At 39.6% G+C, this 17,715-nt stretch overlaps 1 protein-coding gene across 2 annotated transcripts in view; it reads left to right on the top strand.

Moving 5' to 3' along the window:
* The window catches only part of GNPTAB (N-acetylglucosamine-1-phosphate transferase subunits alpha and beta), an 80,019-nt gene extending 66,798 nt beyond the window's left edge, over window positions 1-13,221 (top strand). For both annotated transcript variants that reach the window (XM_055394089.2, XM_055394088.2), the window contains exons 16-21: window positions 180-293; window positions 3,421-3,506; window positions 3,747-3,845; window positions 7,561-7,728; window positions 9,824-9,914; window positions 11,822-13,221. In XM_055394089.2, the coding sequence (XP_055250064.2) occupies window positions 180-293; window positions 3,421-3,506; window positions 3,747-3,845; window positions 7,561-7,728; window positions 9,824-9,914; window positions 11,822-11,899 (636 nt within the window). In that variant the 3' untranslated portion in view covers window positions 11,900-13,221. The remainder of the gene's footprint in view (window positions 1-179; window positions 294-3,420; window positions 3,507-3,746; window positions 3,846-7,560; window positions 7,729-9,823; window positions 9,915-11,821) is intronic.
* The last annotated feature ends 4,494 nt before the right edge of the window (window positions 13,222-17,715 follow it).

The following is a 17,715-nucleotide window of genomic DNA, read 5'->3' as shown; positions in this document are numbered from 1 at the left end:
GAGGCAGAGATGAGTTGTTTGTATTGTCTCATTCTGCTCTTTTTAGTGGGTCTTTAAGAATCATACAGTCAAACTGTCTTTGAAGGTAGCACTTACACTTTGGTGACTTTAACGTATTTTTAAAACCACAAGCATTATTTGTATGTAGAAGGTTTATCCTTTTATTTTTGCTTTGTTAGGATTTAACAGGTCTGGAACACATGTTAATAAATTGTTCGAAAATGCTTCCTGCTAATATCACTCAGCTAAACGGCATCCCGCCAACTCAGGAAGCGTACTATGATCCGAATCTGGTGAGTGATGTGGGTTCATTTATGTAAAACAGAGTCCATCCTTATTGGGTGTTACTATCATTTCTGTATAGCACTTCAAAAACTAGAAGCTGGCTCTATATTTATAGGTCTCTGGTAGAAATCAGTAGCACCAAAAATCTAGAATAATTTATATTTTTCTTTGAAATATCTTTTTTTCCTCCCTAATGGATGTTAAGCTGATATTGAGATTAGTTGCTTATATTCTATAAGCAGACAACCATTTACTAAGGATGGCAGAAGGTAACCCTGGAGTATAGTCATTGCTCAGGAGAGCAATCCTATTAAACATTAACCAAGGAAATAGTCAGGCTCCCCTGATAGCTCAATTGGTAAAGAATCTGCCTGCAATCCAGGAGACCCTGGTTCGATTCCTGGGTCGGGAAGATCGCCTGGAGAAGAGAAAGGCTATGCACTCCAGTATTCTGACCTGCTCATCAAATTGAACCCCATCTTTCCTCAAAGCTAAGTTGCTTTGATGATGGCACGTTCTGGATCTTACCAGTAGGGGCCATAGATGATCTGCACACAAGTGTATTAGAGTGCCACTTGGCTGAAATGGTTGGAAGACTTTGTTGATTGTAACATGCATCCCAATTTCAAAGAAATGATAATGTAAAAAAAAAAAAGTGCATTTAGAATTGATGGAACAAGGATGTAATACAGCCATTTATGTGATGCTTACAGTTAATTTTACTGATACATATATACATACATATATATATACACACACGGAAAAATGTTTACAAAATAGGTGGTGGGTTAAATCATAGGTAGTTTTCTTTTAAAATCATATAGTCTTTTGTATCTGGCTTATTTTTTTTACTGGTAGTTCTTAATATGTTTTTTCACACTAGTATTTTCATATTTTCTGTAGTGAATAGATAACTTTCATAATCAAAATAACGTTTTTTCAAACCTAAGTAGTTCTTTTCTTTTTCCTAATTTTTAAAATTTTATTTGGCCACATAGCATGCAGGATCTTAGTTCCCCAACCAGGCATCGAACCTGTGTCCCCTGTGTTGGAAGCGTGGGAATCTTAACCACTGGACCACCAGGGAAGTCCAAAATAATATGTGTTTTTAAAAATTGACCACCTTGCAAATGTTTAAGCCCTATAATTATCTGCAGACAAAATGTTTGCAAATGAATGTAGAGAAGAGTAATGAATCAGTTACAAGTCTGATTTCTGAAAGAAGGCAGTCATTCGTTTAGCACTCACTGCACACAGCAGGGATGGTGTTTCTCACTCATGTTCTCAGAGCCCAGGGAAGCCCACCCATGAGGAGACATGTGAGGGGCACCTTGACAGCTGTTGGGATATGCGGACAAACTATACGTATAGTTGGTTGTGTGTTGGTTAGTTAGTCCAGCATATGACACGGGTTGGTATATAGATGTGTGTCACTGAAAACCAGCTGTCTAAATATTCAGAACTATGAAATCAATAAAACTGAGATAAGGTGTAAGACCTGGTGTCAGCCTAAGGGAGTTTGCTGTAGTGGAGTAACAGGCAAGAATCAGCAGCCAGAGTCTGAGACTGGCTCTGGTTGTGGGCTCTTGGGAGGCCTGGCTGATAACAGATCAGCAGCTTGTCTCGTGAGGCGCAGCAGCTTCTCTGGGATGTTAGGCCCGTACAGTGAAAGGTGCTCTGTAAAACCCAGACTGTTACACATGTTAGTAGTTCTTTACAAGTGTGTTCTTAAAAATTAAAAAGGTACATTTGTAATCATTGTAGGTGTTTTCCCTGCTTCCTGAGAGAACAGAATCACAGTTTAAAAAAAGAAATTAGGTTGTGTAGACTAAAAGACATTCTTTGAAACAGTGATAGTTTTTTTCTGTTTTCCCCAAATTTGGAATTACCCTCAACAAAGCTAATATAATCAACTCTGAATCATCTGGATGTCAATGTCCTGGTTTAAAAACACCCTTTATTATGTGTCAAGATAACTGAAGTTCTCTGAAAGATCTGGGTACATCCTTTTCCCAGGAGGGAAACAGTGAGCCATGAGTTCCAGACTGTCCTGATTTGTCCCTTCTGGTATCTTCTTGGTGGGCAATCCCAGAGCATTGACACGAGGAGGAAGTGTGCTGGGCTCCTAAACCATGTTCCCTCAGCCTTTCCTCTGCACCAGGCCTCTCTGGTCTTCACTGTCCTCAGGACCACATTGAGATTGTGTTGACAGGTTGCCTTAGAGGCCACTGACATCACCCCAGGTCTAGCCTGCTTTGGCACTCTCCAAGCTTGTCTTTTCACCACCTTTTATTTCCATATCCATCTTTTCACTTATCTTTCTTTCCTTCTCTATAAACTTTGGCTTCCTAGTAAGACTGTATAATTGCCAATCCCCTGTACTTATATAGAACTTACAGAAGCATATTCTTTTCTAAGGAAGATGATCTATGCAGTTATTCATCTTGCCCTTTTATAGGCATGATGAAAGGTTATTGAGGGATTTTAGCGTGTTGGGTTTTTTTTCTTTAAGAAATACATACATCTTCATTTATTAGCAGAGTATTTTATTATTTTACCAAATAATCTGGCATAAGGTTTACAATCAGCAAATATCCTTTGAATGCTAAGAATTAACTAGGGGCTGCTTTGCTCACAGTTACAAGTTAGTCTTGAGGCTCATGCAAATAAGCTGTTTGGAGTACAAGCTCTAGTAATAATGGCAGCATTAGCTGACATTACTTGAGTGAACTCTTAGCCAGATGTTGGCTTCATTTCTGTAGTTACCTGTGATTACACACAGGATAAAGTGTTTTCTAATTAGACTATAAGAATGATAGCTTAGCCTATGAGTATCATTATAGACCCGTCCATTACAGTTTGTTAGAAATTTCTTTTCTTTCTGAAAAAATTAAAACAACTCATAAGACTATAGTAATATGTGATTAAAACTTTATTTTAAAAATAGACAATTAGTATGTGGGCCATAGTATGTCAATTTGAGTTTTAAAAAATGTTGCATTAAAATACTCATCTTGATCACTGATTCATCTTGGTTCATCTTTTCATGCCCCCTTAAAACTTGCAGTTGAGATGAATGCTTCCCTTGCCTCACCCCAAGCTTTGCCCTGATGTAATGTCTGTGTTTTCTCACAGCCACCAGTCACTAAAAGCCTAGTAACCAACTGTAAACCAGTAACTGATAAAATCCACAAAGCATATAAGGACAAAAACAAATACAGGTAAGTACTGTATACATTTTCTGTTTAAGAATAATTATGTGTGGTATTTTCATAATTTTACCGTAGTTTGTCTATTAAGCATTCTTTGAAATTTATATGTGATTGTTCTCTTTAGTAATATGGAAAGATTAAGTCCTCCTGAGAATGTTGAGTTCTTTAAAGTTTTATAAAACTTTCTTATTGAAATTTTGTTTTACATATTAATATACATATTTGCACTCATTATGTTTTGATAATTAGGTTTGAAATCATGGGAGAAGAAGAAATTGCTTTTAAGATGATTCGTACCAATGTTTCTCATGTAGTTGGCCAGTTGGATGATATAAGGAAAAACCCCAGGTACTGTTTTGTTTTGAATTTAGAACATTTTAGGTTTATAGAACAGTTGAATAGAATGGACAGAGAATTCCCATAACTTTGAAAATATCTTTAATCATGCAAGTAAACGTGAATAAAAAGGCAGTAGTACCAGAGAGAAAGGAGTGCCTTAGTTTTGTTTGGAGCAGATGGAAACTTATAATGGTGCTGGTAATGTTTGAATTAAGACATGGGAGTTGTGAGTTGAGATCAGCCCCCCCATGCACAGGGATTGGCATGGGTATCTCTGAGTCCAGCAACATGACTGTTCAGCGAGGCTGAGGGTTAACTGCGTTGTGGGGGAGGTGAGGCCACATGACTGGGACTCTTAGAAATTTCAATTTCTCTCTTTTTGTTATAGTAAAAAAAATAATACTTCTGTTACAGAAAATAGATTTCTATTTTTAGAAATAGGGGCTTCCAGAGAAGTTGTTGTGGTGCTTAGACCTGTCTTTGCAATTCAAAGGAAAGTTCAAATTAGCTTCTGAGGAAAAAGGAATGCTACCATAGTTGTGAAAATTAATCCAGAAAACTGCAGTCATTCTTTGGGAATGAATGAGGTGTTCAGGTTTACATAGCCCTGAAAATTTCCAGCCTTGCCTCCAACAGTTGCCCTAGTTTGATAAAATTGGTTAAAATCTGCATTTTGAGTCTTGAATTTCAATGGGAAATAGAACTAGTTTCTTGAGAAAAGACCATTGGTATGTGAAGTTGAATGTTTTCATCTGACTCTTTTAAATGCTTTTGGAAGTTTTCCGTTGCACCTCATTTACATTATGATTTTAATTATACATGATCAGAAGTGTAAAATTTCCGGGCATTTTAAAACCAGGGAATTTTTCTTTAAAATTTCATTCTTGTTTTTTTTTTGGGGGGGGGTGGGCTATAGAATTTTAAGAAAAATGAAAATGTTTTTTAATACTTACATAGTATATTCATAAAATATTTTATTTCCTACAAAATAACATTTCCCACAAGCTAAGAAAACAATAAGTTATAATAATTAAGAACCACCCAGTTCTCAGCTTTTTGTATATGCTCTTCCTATTCAGAATGCCCTGCTCTCATTTTTTAAAAACTAAGAGCCAATTTTGATACTTGCTTTTTGCTTCCCCCATCCTGGTAATGTACTCACCCAGTCATAGGTTGTCTGTAGTAAAACTAAGTGAGAACATAGTATTTTTAATTGTACCCTATACTTTCATGTCTTGTGCTAGTTTAAAAGTCATTGGGTGAGAAAATTCACAGACATCTTCATGTAACTTAAAGGGTTCGGGTTTTGCTAAGAAGATCCAAGTCAAGACAGGCTTTTCCAGCATTGTCTACTAGGCTCAGATCCCGCCCATGACCCTGAACAGATTTTTATCATTTTTAGCTCTTCTGTTTTACTTTTCTGAGGCTCACTTTAAAGTCAGGAGTGGAAAACCTGCCTTCTGACTGACTGGTGTTAAGCACAGGTTTATCGCATTAACAGGGAATCCGGGATAGGCGGTATTATCTGGGCTCTGCTGCCCTCCTTGTGCCACTCCATCCCAAGGTGGGATGCAGGCCTGCGCCACAGTTCTTATATCCCTGCAGACACAGCCATGTTCTGAGGCGGCAGGGGACTATCCCTCCCTGTGTGTCATGTGTTGTTCCCTCCCCCATTTCCATACCAGTCTCTGTGAAGTGGGGACTCACACTAGTCAGAAGCTGACTCTGGGTCGGGTGAGGTTGAGTCAATTCATAGGGGGAGAAATGCTGAGCCAAGTGCAAGTTCTCTTGGGAAAGAGAGGGAGTGTGTGCTGGGTACCCAACATGGTCTGCTTTGGTTACCCTGTATCCACACCTTCTCTTTGTCTCATACCCATACTTTTCTTCTTTACATTTTCCCAACTGTTGGAAAAATTTTGAAAATACAAAAAGACTGAAAAAAATAGTACAATAAACTCAGACTCTTACATTTTTAGTGTTTTGTTATGTCTGATCTCGCTTCTTCTCTCTATACAGATTAACACACAGGTTTGGTTTTTCATTTGCTGGACCATTTGAAAATCAGTTGCAGACAATGATACCCTAATTTACCCTCATTATCACAGCACAGGTCTTCTAAACACAATCATTCTCGTTTATACCATAGGACTGTTCACACATATCCAAAAACCTTAACACCAACTAAATAATACCATCAAATAGATGGTCTTTACTCAAATTTCCCGAGTTGCCTCCCAAGGCCCTTTTCAGCTGTTGTTTGTTTTTAGTCTAGGAAACAGTCAGGGCTCCTGCACTGTATCTGGTGGACATAACTCTTTAATATCCTTTAATCGAAAGCATTCCCCAAGTTTAAAGAAGAGATAGGGCCAGGAACTTTCACTTACTCATCTTCAGTAAGAAGCAACTAGTTGATCTTGTTTCATCTGAACACACCCACTCCTTCACTACCACTTCCCAGTTATTTTAAAGTAAATTTCAGTCACTGTATCCTTTTTTTTTTTTGTAAAATTTTCAGTATATATCTCTAAATTAAAAGGATTTTTTGAAAATAACCATACCATTATTTATTCCTTAACATGATAACCTATCTGGCCCCTGTACACATTTTCCCCCGTTGTCTTTTGTAAGCGTTTATGTTTTTAACTTTGTTGGCTTGAAATGGTATCAGGTACATTAATTGCATTTATGCCTATAGGTTCCCCCATCTCTCTCTCTCTTTTTTTTTAATCCATATACATTTTTGCATGTGCATTGGTATAGAGCTGTCTGCCAATGCAGGAGACGTAAGAGACATGGGTTCGCTCCCTGGGCCAGGAAGATCCCCTGGAGGAAGGCATGGAAACCCACTCCAGTATTCTTGCCTGAAGAATCCCATGGACAAAAGAGCCTGGCAGGCTGCAGTCCATGGGGTCACAGAGTCCAACACAACTAAAGCAACTTAAAATGCATGCACATGAAGAAATCAGATTACATATTCTGTAGATTTCCTGAACCTTGGATATTTCTGATTGTCTCCTAGTTATCTAATGTATTCCTGTGTCTTCTGTATTTCCTGTTGGTGGCAGGATCTGAGGACTTTATTATACTTAATGAAATTGTAAAAGCAAAATTTAAATGTAATTCAAAAGTGGTGTTATCCCTACCGACCATCTTAATGGGCCCTCACCTTATTGACTTTTGGCTTGAAGGAGCTTGAAACAAGTTGGGAAGCACCACTGTAATCTACTTTTTGCTGAAACTCAATCATACAGCCTAGTTGGAGACGTGTCAATATTAAGAAGTCATTAATCTCATAAAATCTGTAGCTAAAAGGAACCATCTCTGTCTCAGCTATCTACATGACTGTTGTAACTCTGTCAGTTCAGAGAACTCAGTTGTAGGCACTTACTAGTTTTTTCCCTGGATGTTAACAGAATGCTTCAGTCAGTTAACACTGAGCACGTGCCAACCCCAAACAGCAATTAAAATAATGTACTCCTATAGCTAGAAGGCATATTCAAAATTATCTATCATCCCTAGTTCTTTTTGTTTTACAGGAGAGAAATATCTAAAGAAAAATTTTACAGACTATTATCAGTAAATAATCATTATCAGTATCAGTAAATGCCACAACTTGGGACATAAGTCCATTTAAAACATATTCCAAATCCATACTTCTTGTTTTGTTAGGTAAGGATCATCCTCATAAGAACCAATAACAACCCTGGGTCTCTGTTGTCTCCAGGAAGTTTGTCTGTCTGAATGACAACATTGACCACAATCATAAAGATGCCCAGACAGTGAAGGCTGTCCTCAGGGACTTCTACGAATCCATGTTCCCCATCCCATCCCAGTTTGAGCTGCCAAGGGAGTATCGAAACCGTTTCCTTCATATGCATGAGCTGCGGGAATGGTAAGTGTTCATGTTTCATGTACGTGTACATTTTTCTTTTTTAGAGCGATGAAGTTTCTTTACTGTGTTATTTTCTCTAATTTATTTGTCAAAAGACATGTATAGTTTTTATTGATCTAACTGGTCAAGTCCATCTGCTGAGCCTTATTCATCACCGTTGCCGTCAGAGTGGCTTCCCTGTTTCTTGAGTTCCTGCTGTACAGCCGACACCGTGCTGGGCAGTTTATTTACTCTTTACAGTGAAAAGTGCTACTCTGACTGCCACAGATGAGATGAGAGTTACAGGAATAGAAGTGAGTGATTTTCTCTCTGAGCTGGTTGTTGATCCTCTTAATGTAGGAAACACAGGGGGAACACATGTACACCCGCGGCAGATTCACGTCAATGTATGGCAAAACCAATACAATAATGTAAAGTAATTAGCCTCCAATTGAAATAAATAAATGTAAAAAAAAGGAAACACAGGAGGAAGAACAGTATAGGGGAGGGTACCATTTTGATATGTGACTTGGGATAGAGACACCCCCTACCAGATGGCTGTGAATGACTCTGGAACTCAGCAGAGGCTGTTAGCATATCTTATAAGCCTTATGCTAAGCATTTATTTAATCTTCATAAAAAATTATTATTTCCAAATTACAGACGAGAAACCTGCCATACTTCCCCATGCGCCCCCGCGCCACCTTTATCCTTAACATCCTGTCACCTAGTCTGACTCCATCCTCAGTGTCTCTTATGTTGCTTGGTTCCTTCCATCCTCGCTGCCCTCATCCAGCCCTCATTCTTTCCTTTGCCTGGACTAACTGGACTGCCTGCCTCTGGTCACCTGCTTGTGACATCCATCCTTCAAATAGCCATCCCGATTGTGACACATGTGTGCGCGCGCACACACACACACACACACACACACTATATATCATCCCCCTTCCCATTAGAGCGTTGTGTCCAACCCACAGTGTGTGGTTTTCCAGAACAACTGCAGTCCACACCCACCTGCTGTTTCTTGGCTGCGCATCCCTGTGTCCTCCAGGCCAGACTGGACTCGGCTCTGCAGGACCTAGGTTGCCATTCTGCTCATGCTCCTCTCCTTTCTCATCCACAGGCTTTCCTGCCCCACTTCAAGGCTTAAATGAAGTGTCACCATCTGTTTGACGCACTCCTCATTTCACTGTTTCTCTGCAAGACTGCTTTTGATAATAGATATTTCTGTCTGCCTTGTGTGGTGGCTGGTTATCTGCACATCAGACCCTCCCCAGGTTCACAGGTGCTTTAGAGCAGGGACCTCTCCTCATCACCTGTCTATCCAGGAAGTGTTTACTGGGTGATTGCATGAATAAATGTGCTGTGCTGTGCTTAGTCGCTCAGTCATGTCTGATTTTTTGTGACCCCACGGACTGCAGCCCACCAGGCTTCTCTGTCCATGGGGATCCTCTAGGCAAGAATACTGGAGTGGGTTGCCATGCCCTCCTCCAAGGGATCTTCCCAATCCAGGGATCGAGCCCAGGTCTTCCGCATTGCAGGCAGATTCTTTACCTACTGAACCACCGGGGAAGCCCTAATTCAATATGACAGTCAAATCGCACACACTCTGACATCAGTTTGAACAGCAGACATGAAGATCTTAGCTCCAAAAACTTCTGTTAGGGTCGAGAAAGAGCAGTTCTAAGCTCAATACCTATGAAACTTGAGACATGGCCCAAAATTCTGCTTGCAGCTGCCAGGTGATACTTCCACTAAGCTGAAGTGCAAGCAGTTCACTTGAGCCCTGTTAGAGGCATTTTAACAGTCCAGCAGTGTTGAGGGGGGACGCTAGGTGCTCAAGCCACTGTGTGGTGACCAGCCTTGCCAAGCTGGCTGGAACTATTACTGATTCAAATATTTACTATAACAATGAAAAATCTGAACTCACATGGGAAATGTATAATTATGTTAACATTTTAGAATTGCCTTCAGACCTTGTTTTTGTGTTCCACAACATTTTGTTAAGCTAGTATAATTTGCTAAACTAGTAAATACTATATAGTTAGTTTTACTAGCTAATGATAGTTAAACCCTACACAGAACTACATATTTGCTTTCTTTTTTCTCTGAACAGGAGGGCATATCGAGACAAATTGAAGTTCTGGACTCATTGTGTGCTAGCAACATTGATTATGTTTACTGTATTCTCATTTTTTGCTGAACAGGTAAGTTTTATCAATTTTATGTGGATGTCAATTTCTTGGCATCTATTTTTTTTTTTTTTAACGAAAATGATATAAATTCATAACAAGAAAATGTTTATTTCTCCTATTGGCTCATAGCTCATATGTCAAATATTTCATAATATTCAGGCAGCAGTCATAATTGCCTTTTTAAGTATATCTTCTAAACATATTACCAATATTCTTTGTTCGTGGAGTTCAATAGATAGAGCTTTTCAGCTTTCAGCTTTTAGCCTGAGGTCTACAAGTCAAACTATTTTAAACCAAAAAAACCACCCAGAATCTGCATCTGATACTAATTTTTTATGGGTCTCCAATTTTCTTTCTTTCTAAAAGAGACTACAGTGTCTTTATCTGCAGGCCTCCCCTAGTTCTGTCGATGGTGCCTGGTTTGTGCACCAGGTCATCCTCTCCCATTTATGTTTCGTCCTTGAATTGCTGGCATTTCTTCCCCAGGCAGGCAAGCACACAGCCTCCTTCACGTGACAGTCCGGAAGTAAGAGGGAGATTTGTGAGGTCAAAAGAGGAATAAGAGAATCCTCTTCAGTCCACAGCAGATGTGAAATTCTCAGACAGAAGAAAAAGGATTCAAGGAAAGGGGACTAGTGTTGGGCTGACCTGACCTGTGCCAGGCAGGTGAACTCACCTCAACCTCCTTCCTGGTGATTCTGGAGTGAGGATTATCTGGCTTTCATGGTGGGATGTTTTCACTGAGTTTACTTACACTGAGGAGGCAGCGGCAGCCTGAGAACTGAGAGCTTTAGGATAAACACTCCCAGGCTTCCTGCTGCGGATGGAAGGAAACTCGGGAAAGAAAGGTCTGGCAGGCAAGCACTTTCACCTTTGTCCACCTCCCAGGGAATAGAAACGTCACTCTTGATCCTGTTGCCATTGTAACATGATGGTAAGTAAAAATCTTAGGAAGAAATCTTATGCTGTGCCTGCTTTTAGAACAGAGTGCAGTGAGGAGCCTGTGGGTCAGCTGTGTGCTTGCTAAAAGGAGCAGCTGGAGGCTGTGGAAGGAACAAGAGGGTCTTTGCTCACTGTTGTTTATACCAGCAGGAGGAGGGGGAAAGGAAGAATAAATCCTCTCTCCTCCCTGGCACTTTGTTCTTTACCAACTTGAATCAAATTCCTTACCTTCTGCCATACTCACAAACAAGCCAAGGCTGCCCCTTCCTCTGCCTAAGAATCCAGCTCATCCAGACCACTGTAGTCCATGCTTGGGCACCACCCAGCTCTCACCTCAAGATGGAAGATTAGAAATTGAAACCATAAAGAACACATTTTTCTCACTGAAACTTTCTTCTAACAGTGGTCAGATTTTCTATTTCAGATGTATCATGGATAAACTGTTTCTGTTAGAAGTATTTATTCCAAGTTCTAATCTACTAAGTCATAGATGAACTTCTTCATTTCAGCCTATTCATAAACTTGAAAATACAGGTAATGCCCAATGATTGTTGATATGGTTACTAAGTACAGGAAAACAATGGTGATAGAATTCTTAAAAAAAAAAAAATTAAAATTCTAGCTTACACATGTAGTTGTTTTCAAACCCAGAGACAGTATCTTAATGGGTGAAGAAGAGTCAATGTCCTTCAGTGGAAAGACTTGACAGACATCTTGAAAATAAATACATGTGGTAATTATTATATAAAAATATGTAGTTTTTATAGGTCTTAAAGAAAAAGAAACTTGGGAAAAAATAATATGAACCATATAAAAAGCCATTGTTTTGTTTTGAGGGGAGGAATGATGGAGCCTTGTTTGCCATCTGTTCTTTATGTATAAGGACTGGGGAAAAGATTAAGGTCATATGACCCTCAGCAAGAAAAAGTTTGTCAACCTGGAGAATTACAGTTTATCTTCTGTCTTTCATCCTTTAGTTAATTGCACTTAAGCGGAAGATATTTCCCAGGAGGAGGATACACAAAGAAGCGAGTCCTGATCGAATCAGGGTATAAAAGATTTCCATCAGAAAATCTACCTCAGCATTCACTGAGCATTTGAAAACTCGGCATCAGAGATGTCTTCATGATGTGATGCTCAGCCAGCTTGGCCTGCAGAAGGGAAAACACCCAGTACAGTACTTGTTTTCTGGTGTGAACATAGCCTGCTGACCAGGAACTGCTTACCCCACACAGAGAAGACTGGCGTGTTGAGCAGCTCTGGTTTTACTTCTAAAACATTTGCTCATGGACCTGTCTGTCATTCTTTAAATGAAGTGGCTCACGGATGAGAGACAGAGGTTGCTATGGGAACTGAGCAGCTAGCTAAAATGAGACGCCTAAGCCACCTTGAGTGCTGTTGCTAAGAGTCCCCAGTCTTTTGCATTCCAAAGCTTTTTGCTGTGGTTTTACCTTTTTTTTTTGGGGGGGGAGGGGTTCTTTTTTTCCATTTCTCATTTTTAAAGTAACTACTAAGTTAACTAAGTTATTCTTCCTTTCAAAAACAATTAATTAGGATGTGTAACATGTTTTTATAGATATTATTTAAATAATGCAGCAGTGACACATCCTATTGACAATATCTAAATTATAAATTTTATTAACATTGAAGACTATGTGATCTTAACCTACTTACCATGACTTATGAACTCAATGACAGACATCTGATATTTGTGCTTGTTTTCTTCAGCCCCTAAGAATACTGTGATTTTATGTGGAGACCTGATTACAAAGGGCTAGAGTTCAGTAGCAGAGCTACTTGCTAGATGTAATTATGTTGTGAAGATGTACATATTCAGAAAGAAGTGCCTCATGTTAGAAATGAGTAGTGCTGATGGTACTGGCACATAACAGTGGTGTCTTTTTTTAAATACTCATCAGTATATTCCAGTAGCTGTCTTTCAATCAGCTTCATGTAATGCAGGGTCAGGAAACTTTTTCTTTAAAACGCCACAGAGTAAATATTTGCCAGCCACATGGGTCTCTGTTGCATAGTCTTTGCTTAGTCTAGCTTTTGTTTTAATAATCTTTTTAAAATGTCAAAACCATGTCTAACTTGCAGCTGTACAAAACCAGGCCATAGGCCATGAAACAGAATTAGTATTCTTATGTGTAAGTAAACCTTGACGTTCAGCCGTGTTTTATGTCACTGTACTGTGGATTTATGAAGACCAGATTCCATGGGTCCTTTTTGAACTCTTGACAGGTATTTTAGATCATGATCTTAACAGTATTCTTTCAAAATGGCATACACATTTTGTAAAAAGAACGTGTAAATAACTTGTGTTTGTGCTGTAAGAGGTACGTATTTCAAAAGTCTCATAAAACCTTAAATTTTATCTGATGCTTTAATTTTTAATCTTTTAAGAGTGAGTTTGTTATCTAGATTCAGCAATCAGCTGAGTGCTTATATGGCATGTCAGGAACTTCCCAGGTGGCTCAGTGGTAAAGAATCCGCCTGCAATGCAGGAGACACAGGTTTGATTCCTGGGTGGGAAAGAACCCCTGAAGAAGAAAATGGCAACTCACTCCAGTATTCTTGCCTGGAAAATAGCAGGGTCAGAGGAGCCTGGTGGGCTGTAGTCCATCGGGTTAGAAAAGAGCTGGACATGACTTAGCGACTAAACATTAAGTGGAAGTTAAGTTTCTACAATTGAAATTAAGTGGAAAATAGTGTAAGGACAGGTTGGTAGTATTACTACCTGGAGAATGTCATTATATGGGGGAAAATAAGTTCTAAATAGGATTTATGTGGTAAAAATTTAGGGGTTATCTAGGTATCATTCTTAAAGTGAAGAATTCTTGAAAAGTTCAAGAAATGAACATTTGGATGTGATGGAGATTTCTGGTTAGGTGAACATAATCCACACTTTATTTGGAGCTTAATAGATAATGAAATGGATAACAGAATTACAGTATAGAATCATTTATCTAATGATTCAGTAGAATCAGTAGAACAAAGGAACCTCAGAAGTGATGGGCGGTCACGTGTCTTCAAGAATTTTAACAAGAAAGGAAAACCATAGGGCAGTCTACCTCATAAGAATTCCAAATGAAACATTAGTAAATGCAGGTTGGCCAACACTTGAAAATTGGTGTAATTCACATCAGTAGGACCAAAAAAGGAAACTGCATGATAGTCTTTTTAAAGAAAGCACAGTAAAGCAATTATCCTCCAATTAAAAAAATAAATAAAGCATGGTCCATTGAGACTAAGAAATAATTGAGAGTCTAGGATAATAACTTTTCAACATTTTTGCCAATTTGTTTGCTCTGCTATTTTTCTTCATTGGTATATTTTAAAGTAAATCCTAGAGACAAGAAGACAGGGGAGGTGAAGGGCTTCTTATCAGTCTAATTGCTCCTCTTTCCCATCTGCCTTGATAACAGCTCTGCTACTGAACACATTTTATGTGCTAAATGCACAAATCTAACAAGTTGCTTAAGGAAAAGAGGGGTATAGGAGACATACCCTGAAGAACCATGGCTCAGTACTGCCTATCCCTGCCCCTCTCTGCATGTTAGCATTTCTCCCCACGGTGGAGAAGTGGCAGTTCCTGGCCCCCATCTACCCGAGAGACAGGAAACTTCCTCTCTGACTTAGGTAGTGAAAACCCTGGTGGAGATGAGTTACTGTGATTGGCTTACTCTAGGTTCTGTCCACACATCTGTGGCCAGAATATGCAGACTTTTACCAAAAGGAGGGGAGGGGTGTTGGGCTAATAAAAACACACCACTCCAGTTTCATGGAACAGAGATTGGGTACATGTAGACAACCAGGTTTCTAGACTATTGAGTCAAGTTGAAGGCAAGCTGCCATATTTGAAAGCAAGAATACAGTGGACCTTATAATTTTTTCATTATTGAAAGGATTCAAAGAAATGTATGGAAAGCATCAATATATCAATACAGGATACAGTAGCTGTCATGTAATAAGTGATCCAAAATGGTGCACAATTAGTCTCAAGTTCTTGATCTTCCTCCTGCCTTTTCCTTCCCTGCCCTGGCCACACACGTCTCATTTTCCAAAACGTTGTGTACTTTTATGCCTCTGTTCTCTTATAGATACTATTCTTATTGCTTTACCTGTGCTTTCCTTACCTGTTAAACTCCTTGTACCTCCAGGTTCCATCATCAATAGCTGATCTACTAAGAAATTTTCTATAAGACTAGCTATGACTATGACTAAAGGAATAAGGGATATAATGTTTAGGCTTTCAAATGACCTTGACAAGATTCTACAGCCCCACTGACTAAATAAGAGGGAGGGGGATCAAGATGGAGTAAGAAGATGTGGAGCTCACCTCCCCCCACAAACACATGAAAAATACATCTATGTGTGGAACAATTCTCATGGAAAACAGAATTGGCAGAATAATTCCTATACACCAAGGATGCAAGAAGGATGCCCACATGGTGGGGTGGAACAGAAAAGAAAGCTTCGGGTAGAGACCTGTTGCCCTGGGATGGGACTCACAAAGAAGGGAAGGGGTGATCACAAGGGCAGACACATGCCCTTCCTGGGGAGTGTGTGGGTCGAGCCACAAGCTAGGCATCTCATGCAGAGGCGAGAAGTAAACTAGACTCCACTCCTGAGAAGTACAAGGGCACTGGCTTGTCCCCAGACCCAGTGGTGTCTGCCCTAATGGCTGCTGTCCCACCGTGCTCCCTAATCTGAGCTGAATGACCATCCCAGCCTCTCACTCCACACCACCAGTTGGTACTGGGCCTAGGGCAGCCAGGTCCTGGGAAAAGACTTGATCTAGGATGCAGAAGTGGTCCAGGGATTATGGTATGGGCCAGGTAGGTGGAGGCCACTGGCACTTACTGAAACAGCATCATAGATGCAAGCCACACTTCTGACAGTGGCCCAGCTGCTTCAATTCCCACAACCAGAATACCACAAGCCCCAGCCAAGCAAATGCTCTAGCCCTGCCCATTCCACACCATAACCTTGCTCTAGATCGGTGACAACCAGAGTAGGGGAGAAGATGCAACCTTGGGCTACATTTGAGCAGAGCTGCGGGCAGCACATGGGGCCTCTGTGAGCTATACTCACATCAGCTGTACCCTCCTTTGGGCAAAGATCCCAGTGCAGGGAGAAGGAAAAACACACCCTTAAATGGAGCAGAGCCAGCTCAAGTCTGACCCTCAGGACACCCACTCCAGTCACTTGGGAACAGACCCCCACCCCTGCCACTGAGCAGAGAGGACGTCTACCTCATCTGTGCAGGCTCTAGCTCTGCCAACACCAGCCACACTCCCTATCAAGTAGACAGTACAACATCAAGGAAAGACGTGGCTGGCATCTATGTCAAATCCAGCCCTCACACCAAAGACATTGGGCACAGGAAGTCTACCCAGGGATGCTCCCAAATAAAAACATCCCATCAAGACAACAGATAACTGTTTAACCTAAATTCATAGAAATGGAGAAAGGTAAGTAAAATGATAAGGCAGAGGGATTACTCAAAAGAGAGAAAACCCCTGAAAAAATAATGCAACAGTGATAATCAGTCTACCACACAATGAATTCAAGATGTTTTTAATAAAAATGCTAACTGAATTAGGAGAATCAATCTAAATACAGATAATTTTAACAAAAAACTGGAAACTTAAAACTTAATAAAAAACAGATAATTCAATTTCTGGGATAAAAAGCACTCAAAGTAATGATAGACAACTAAATAATGCAGAAGAACACATAAGTGATCTGAAAGATTGAATAATGGAAATCACCCAATTGAAACAGCCGGCAGAAAGGCACAGATTAAAAACAAAAAAACCACAGCAACATAAGAGATCTATGGGATAGTATAAAATATGTCAATATCCACATTATAAGGGACTCCAAAAGGAGAAGAGAGATGGAAATTGAAAATGTATTTGAAGAACTTTCGGTTGAAAAATTCCCAAACCTAAAGAAGGAAACATTTAGGTACAAAAAGCACAGAGGGTCCCCCAAAAGATGAACAGACCCACACCAAGACATATAATTTAAATGGCAAAAGTTAAAGAGAATTCTAAAGGCAGCAAGAGAGGGAGAGAGGCATACACAAGGAGAGTCACATAAGGCTATCAGCTGATTATTCTGCAGAAACTTTGAAGGTCAAAAGAGAGTAACAAAACATTCAAAGACTAAAATGGAAAAATCTGCAACCAAGAATACTCTACCCAGCAAGATTATCTTTTAGGCTAGATGGAGAGATAAAGAATTTCTCAGACAGGCAAAAACAAAGTAATCAGCAATATTGAGCCTACCCTGAAAGAAGTATTGAAGGGTCTTCTCTGGAAAGGGAAAAAATCCTAGTAGGAAAGAGATATATGTAGTAAGGATTGAAGATCACTTAAATAAGTCAGTACACAGATTTAAACATTTTTAAAAATAAAAAAGCAACCATAACTACAATAAACCGTAAATACATAAACTACAATAAGTCTAGTCTAAGCATGAAGATATAAAATACGATATGAAAAAAACGTGGAGGAAGGGAATAGAAACTGTAGATCTTTTATGGACTTAAAGATTGTCATAATAAGTGAAGTAAGTCAGAAGGGGAAAGACAAATACAATATGATATTCACTTAAATGTAGAATCTAAAATATGACACAAATGAACCTATCTACAAAACAGAAACAGACTTACAGGTGTCAAAACTAAACAATGAGATTAGCACATTCTCTTACACCATATGCAAAAATGAAATGGTTTAAAAACCTGAATGTGAAGCCTGAACCCATAAAACTCCTGAAAGACAACACAGACAACTCCTAACACCAACACTGTCTGTGCCTTGTGGCATGCGTAATCTTAGCTCCCTGACCAGGGATC

Source organism: Moschus berezovskii, chromosome 6, assembly GCF_049115385.1.
Source record: "Moschus berezovskii isolate FMDL1 chromosome 6, NW_MosBer_1.0, whole genome shotgun sequence".
In the NCBI taxonomy this organism is placed as follows: Eukaryota; Metazoa; Chordata; class Mammalia; order Artiodactyla; family Moschidae; genus Moschus; species Moschus berezovskii.
The sequence above is the reverse complement of the archived record's forward strand: the minus strand, read 5'-3'. Positions and strand labels throughout refer to the sequence as shown.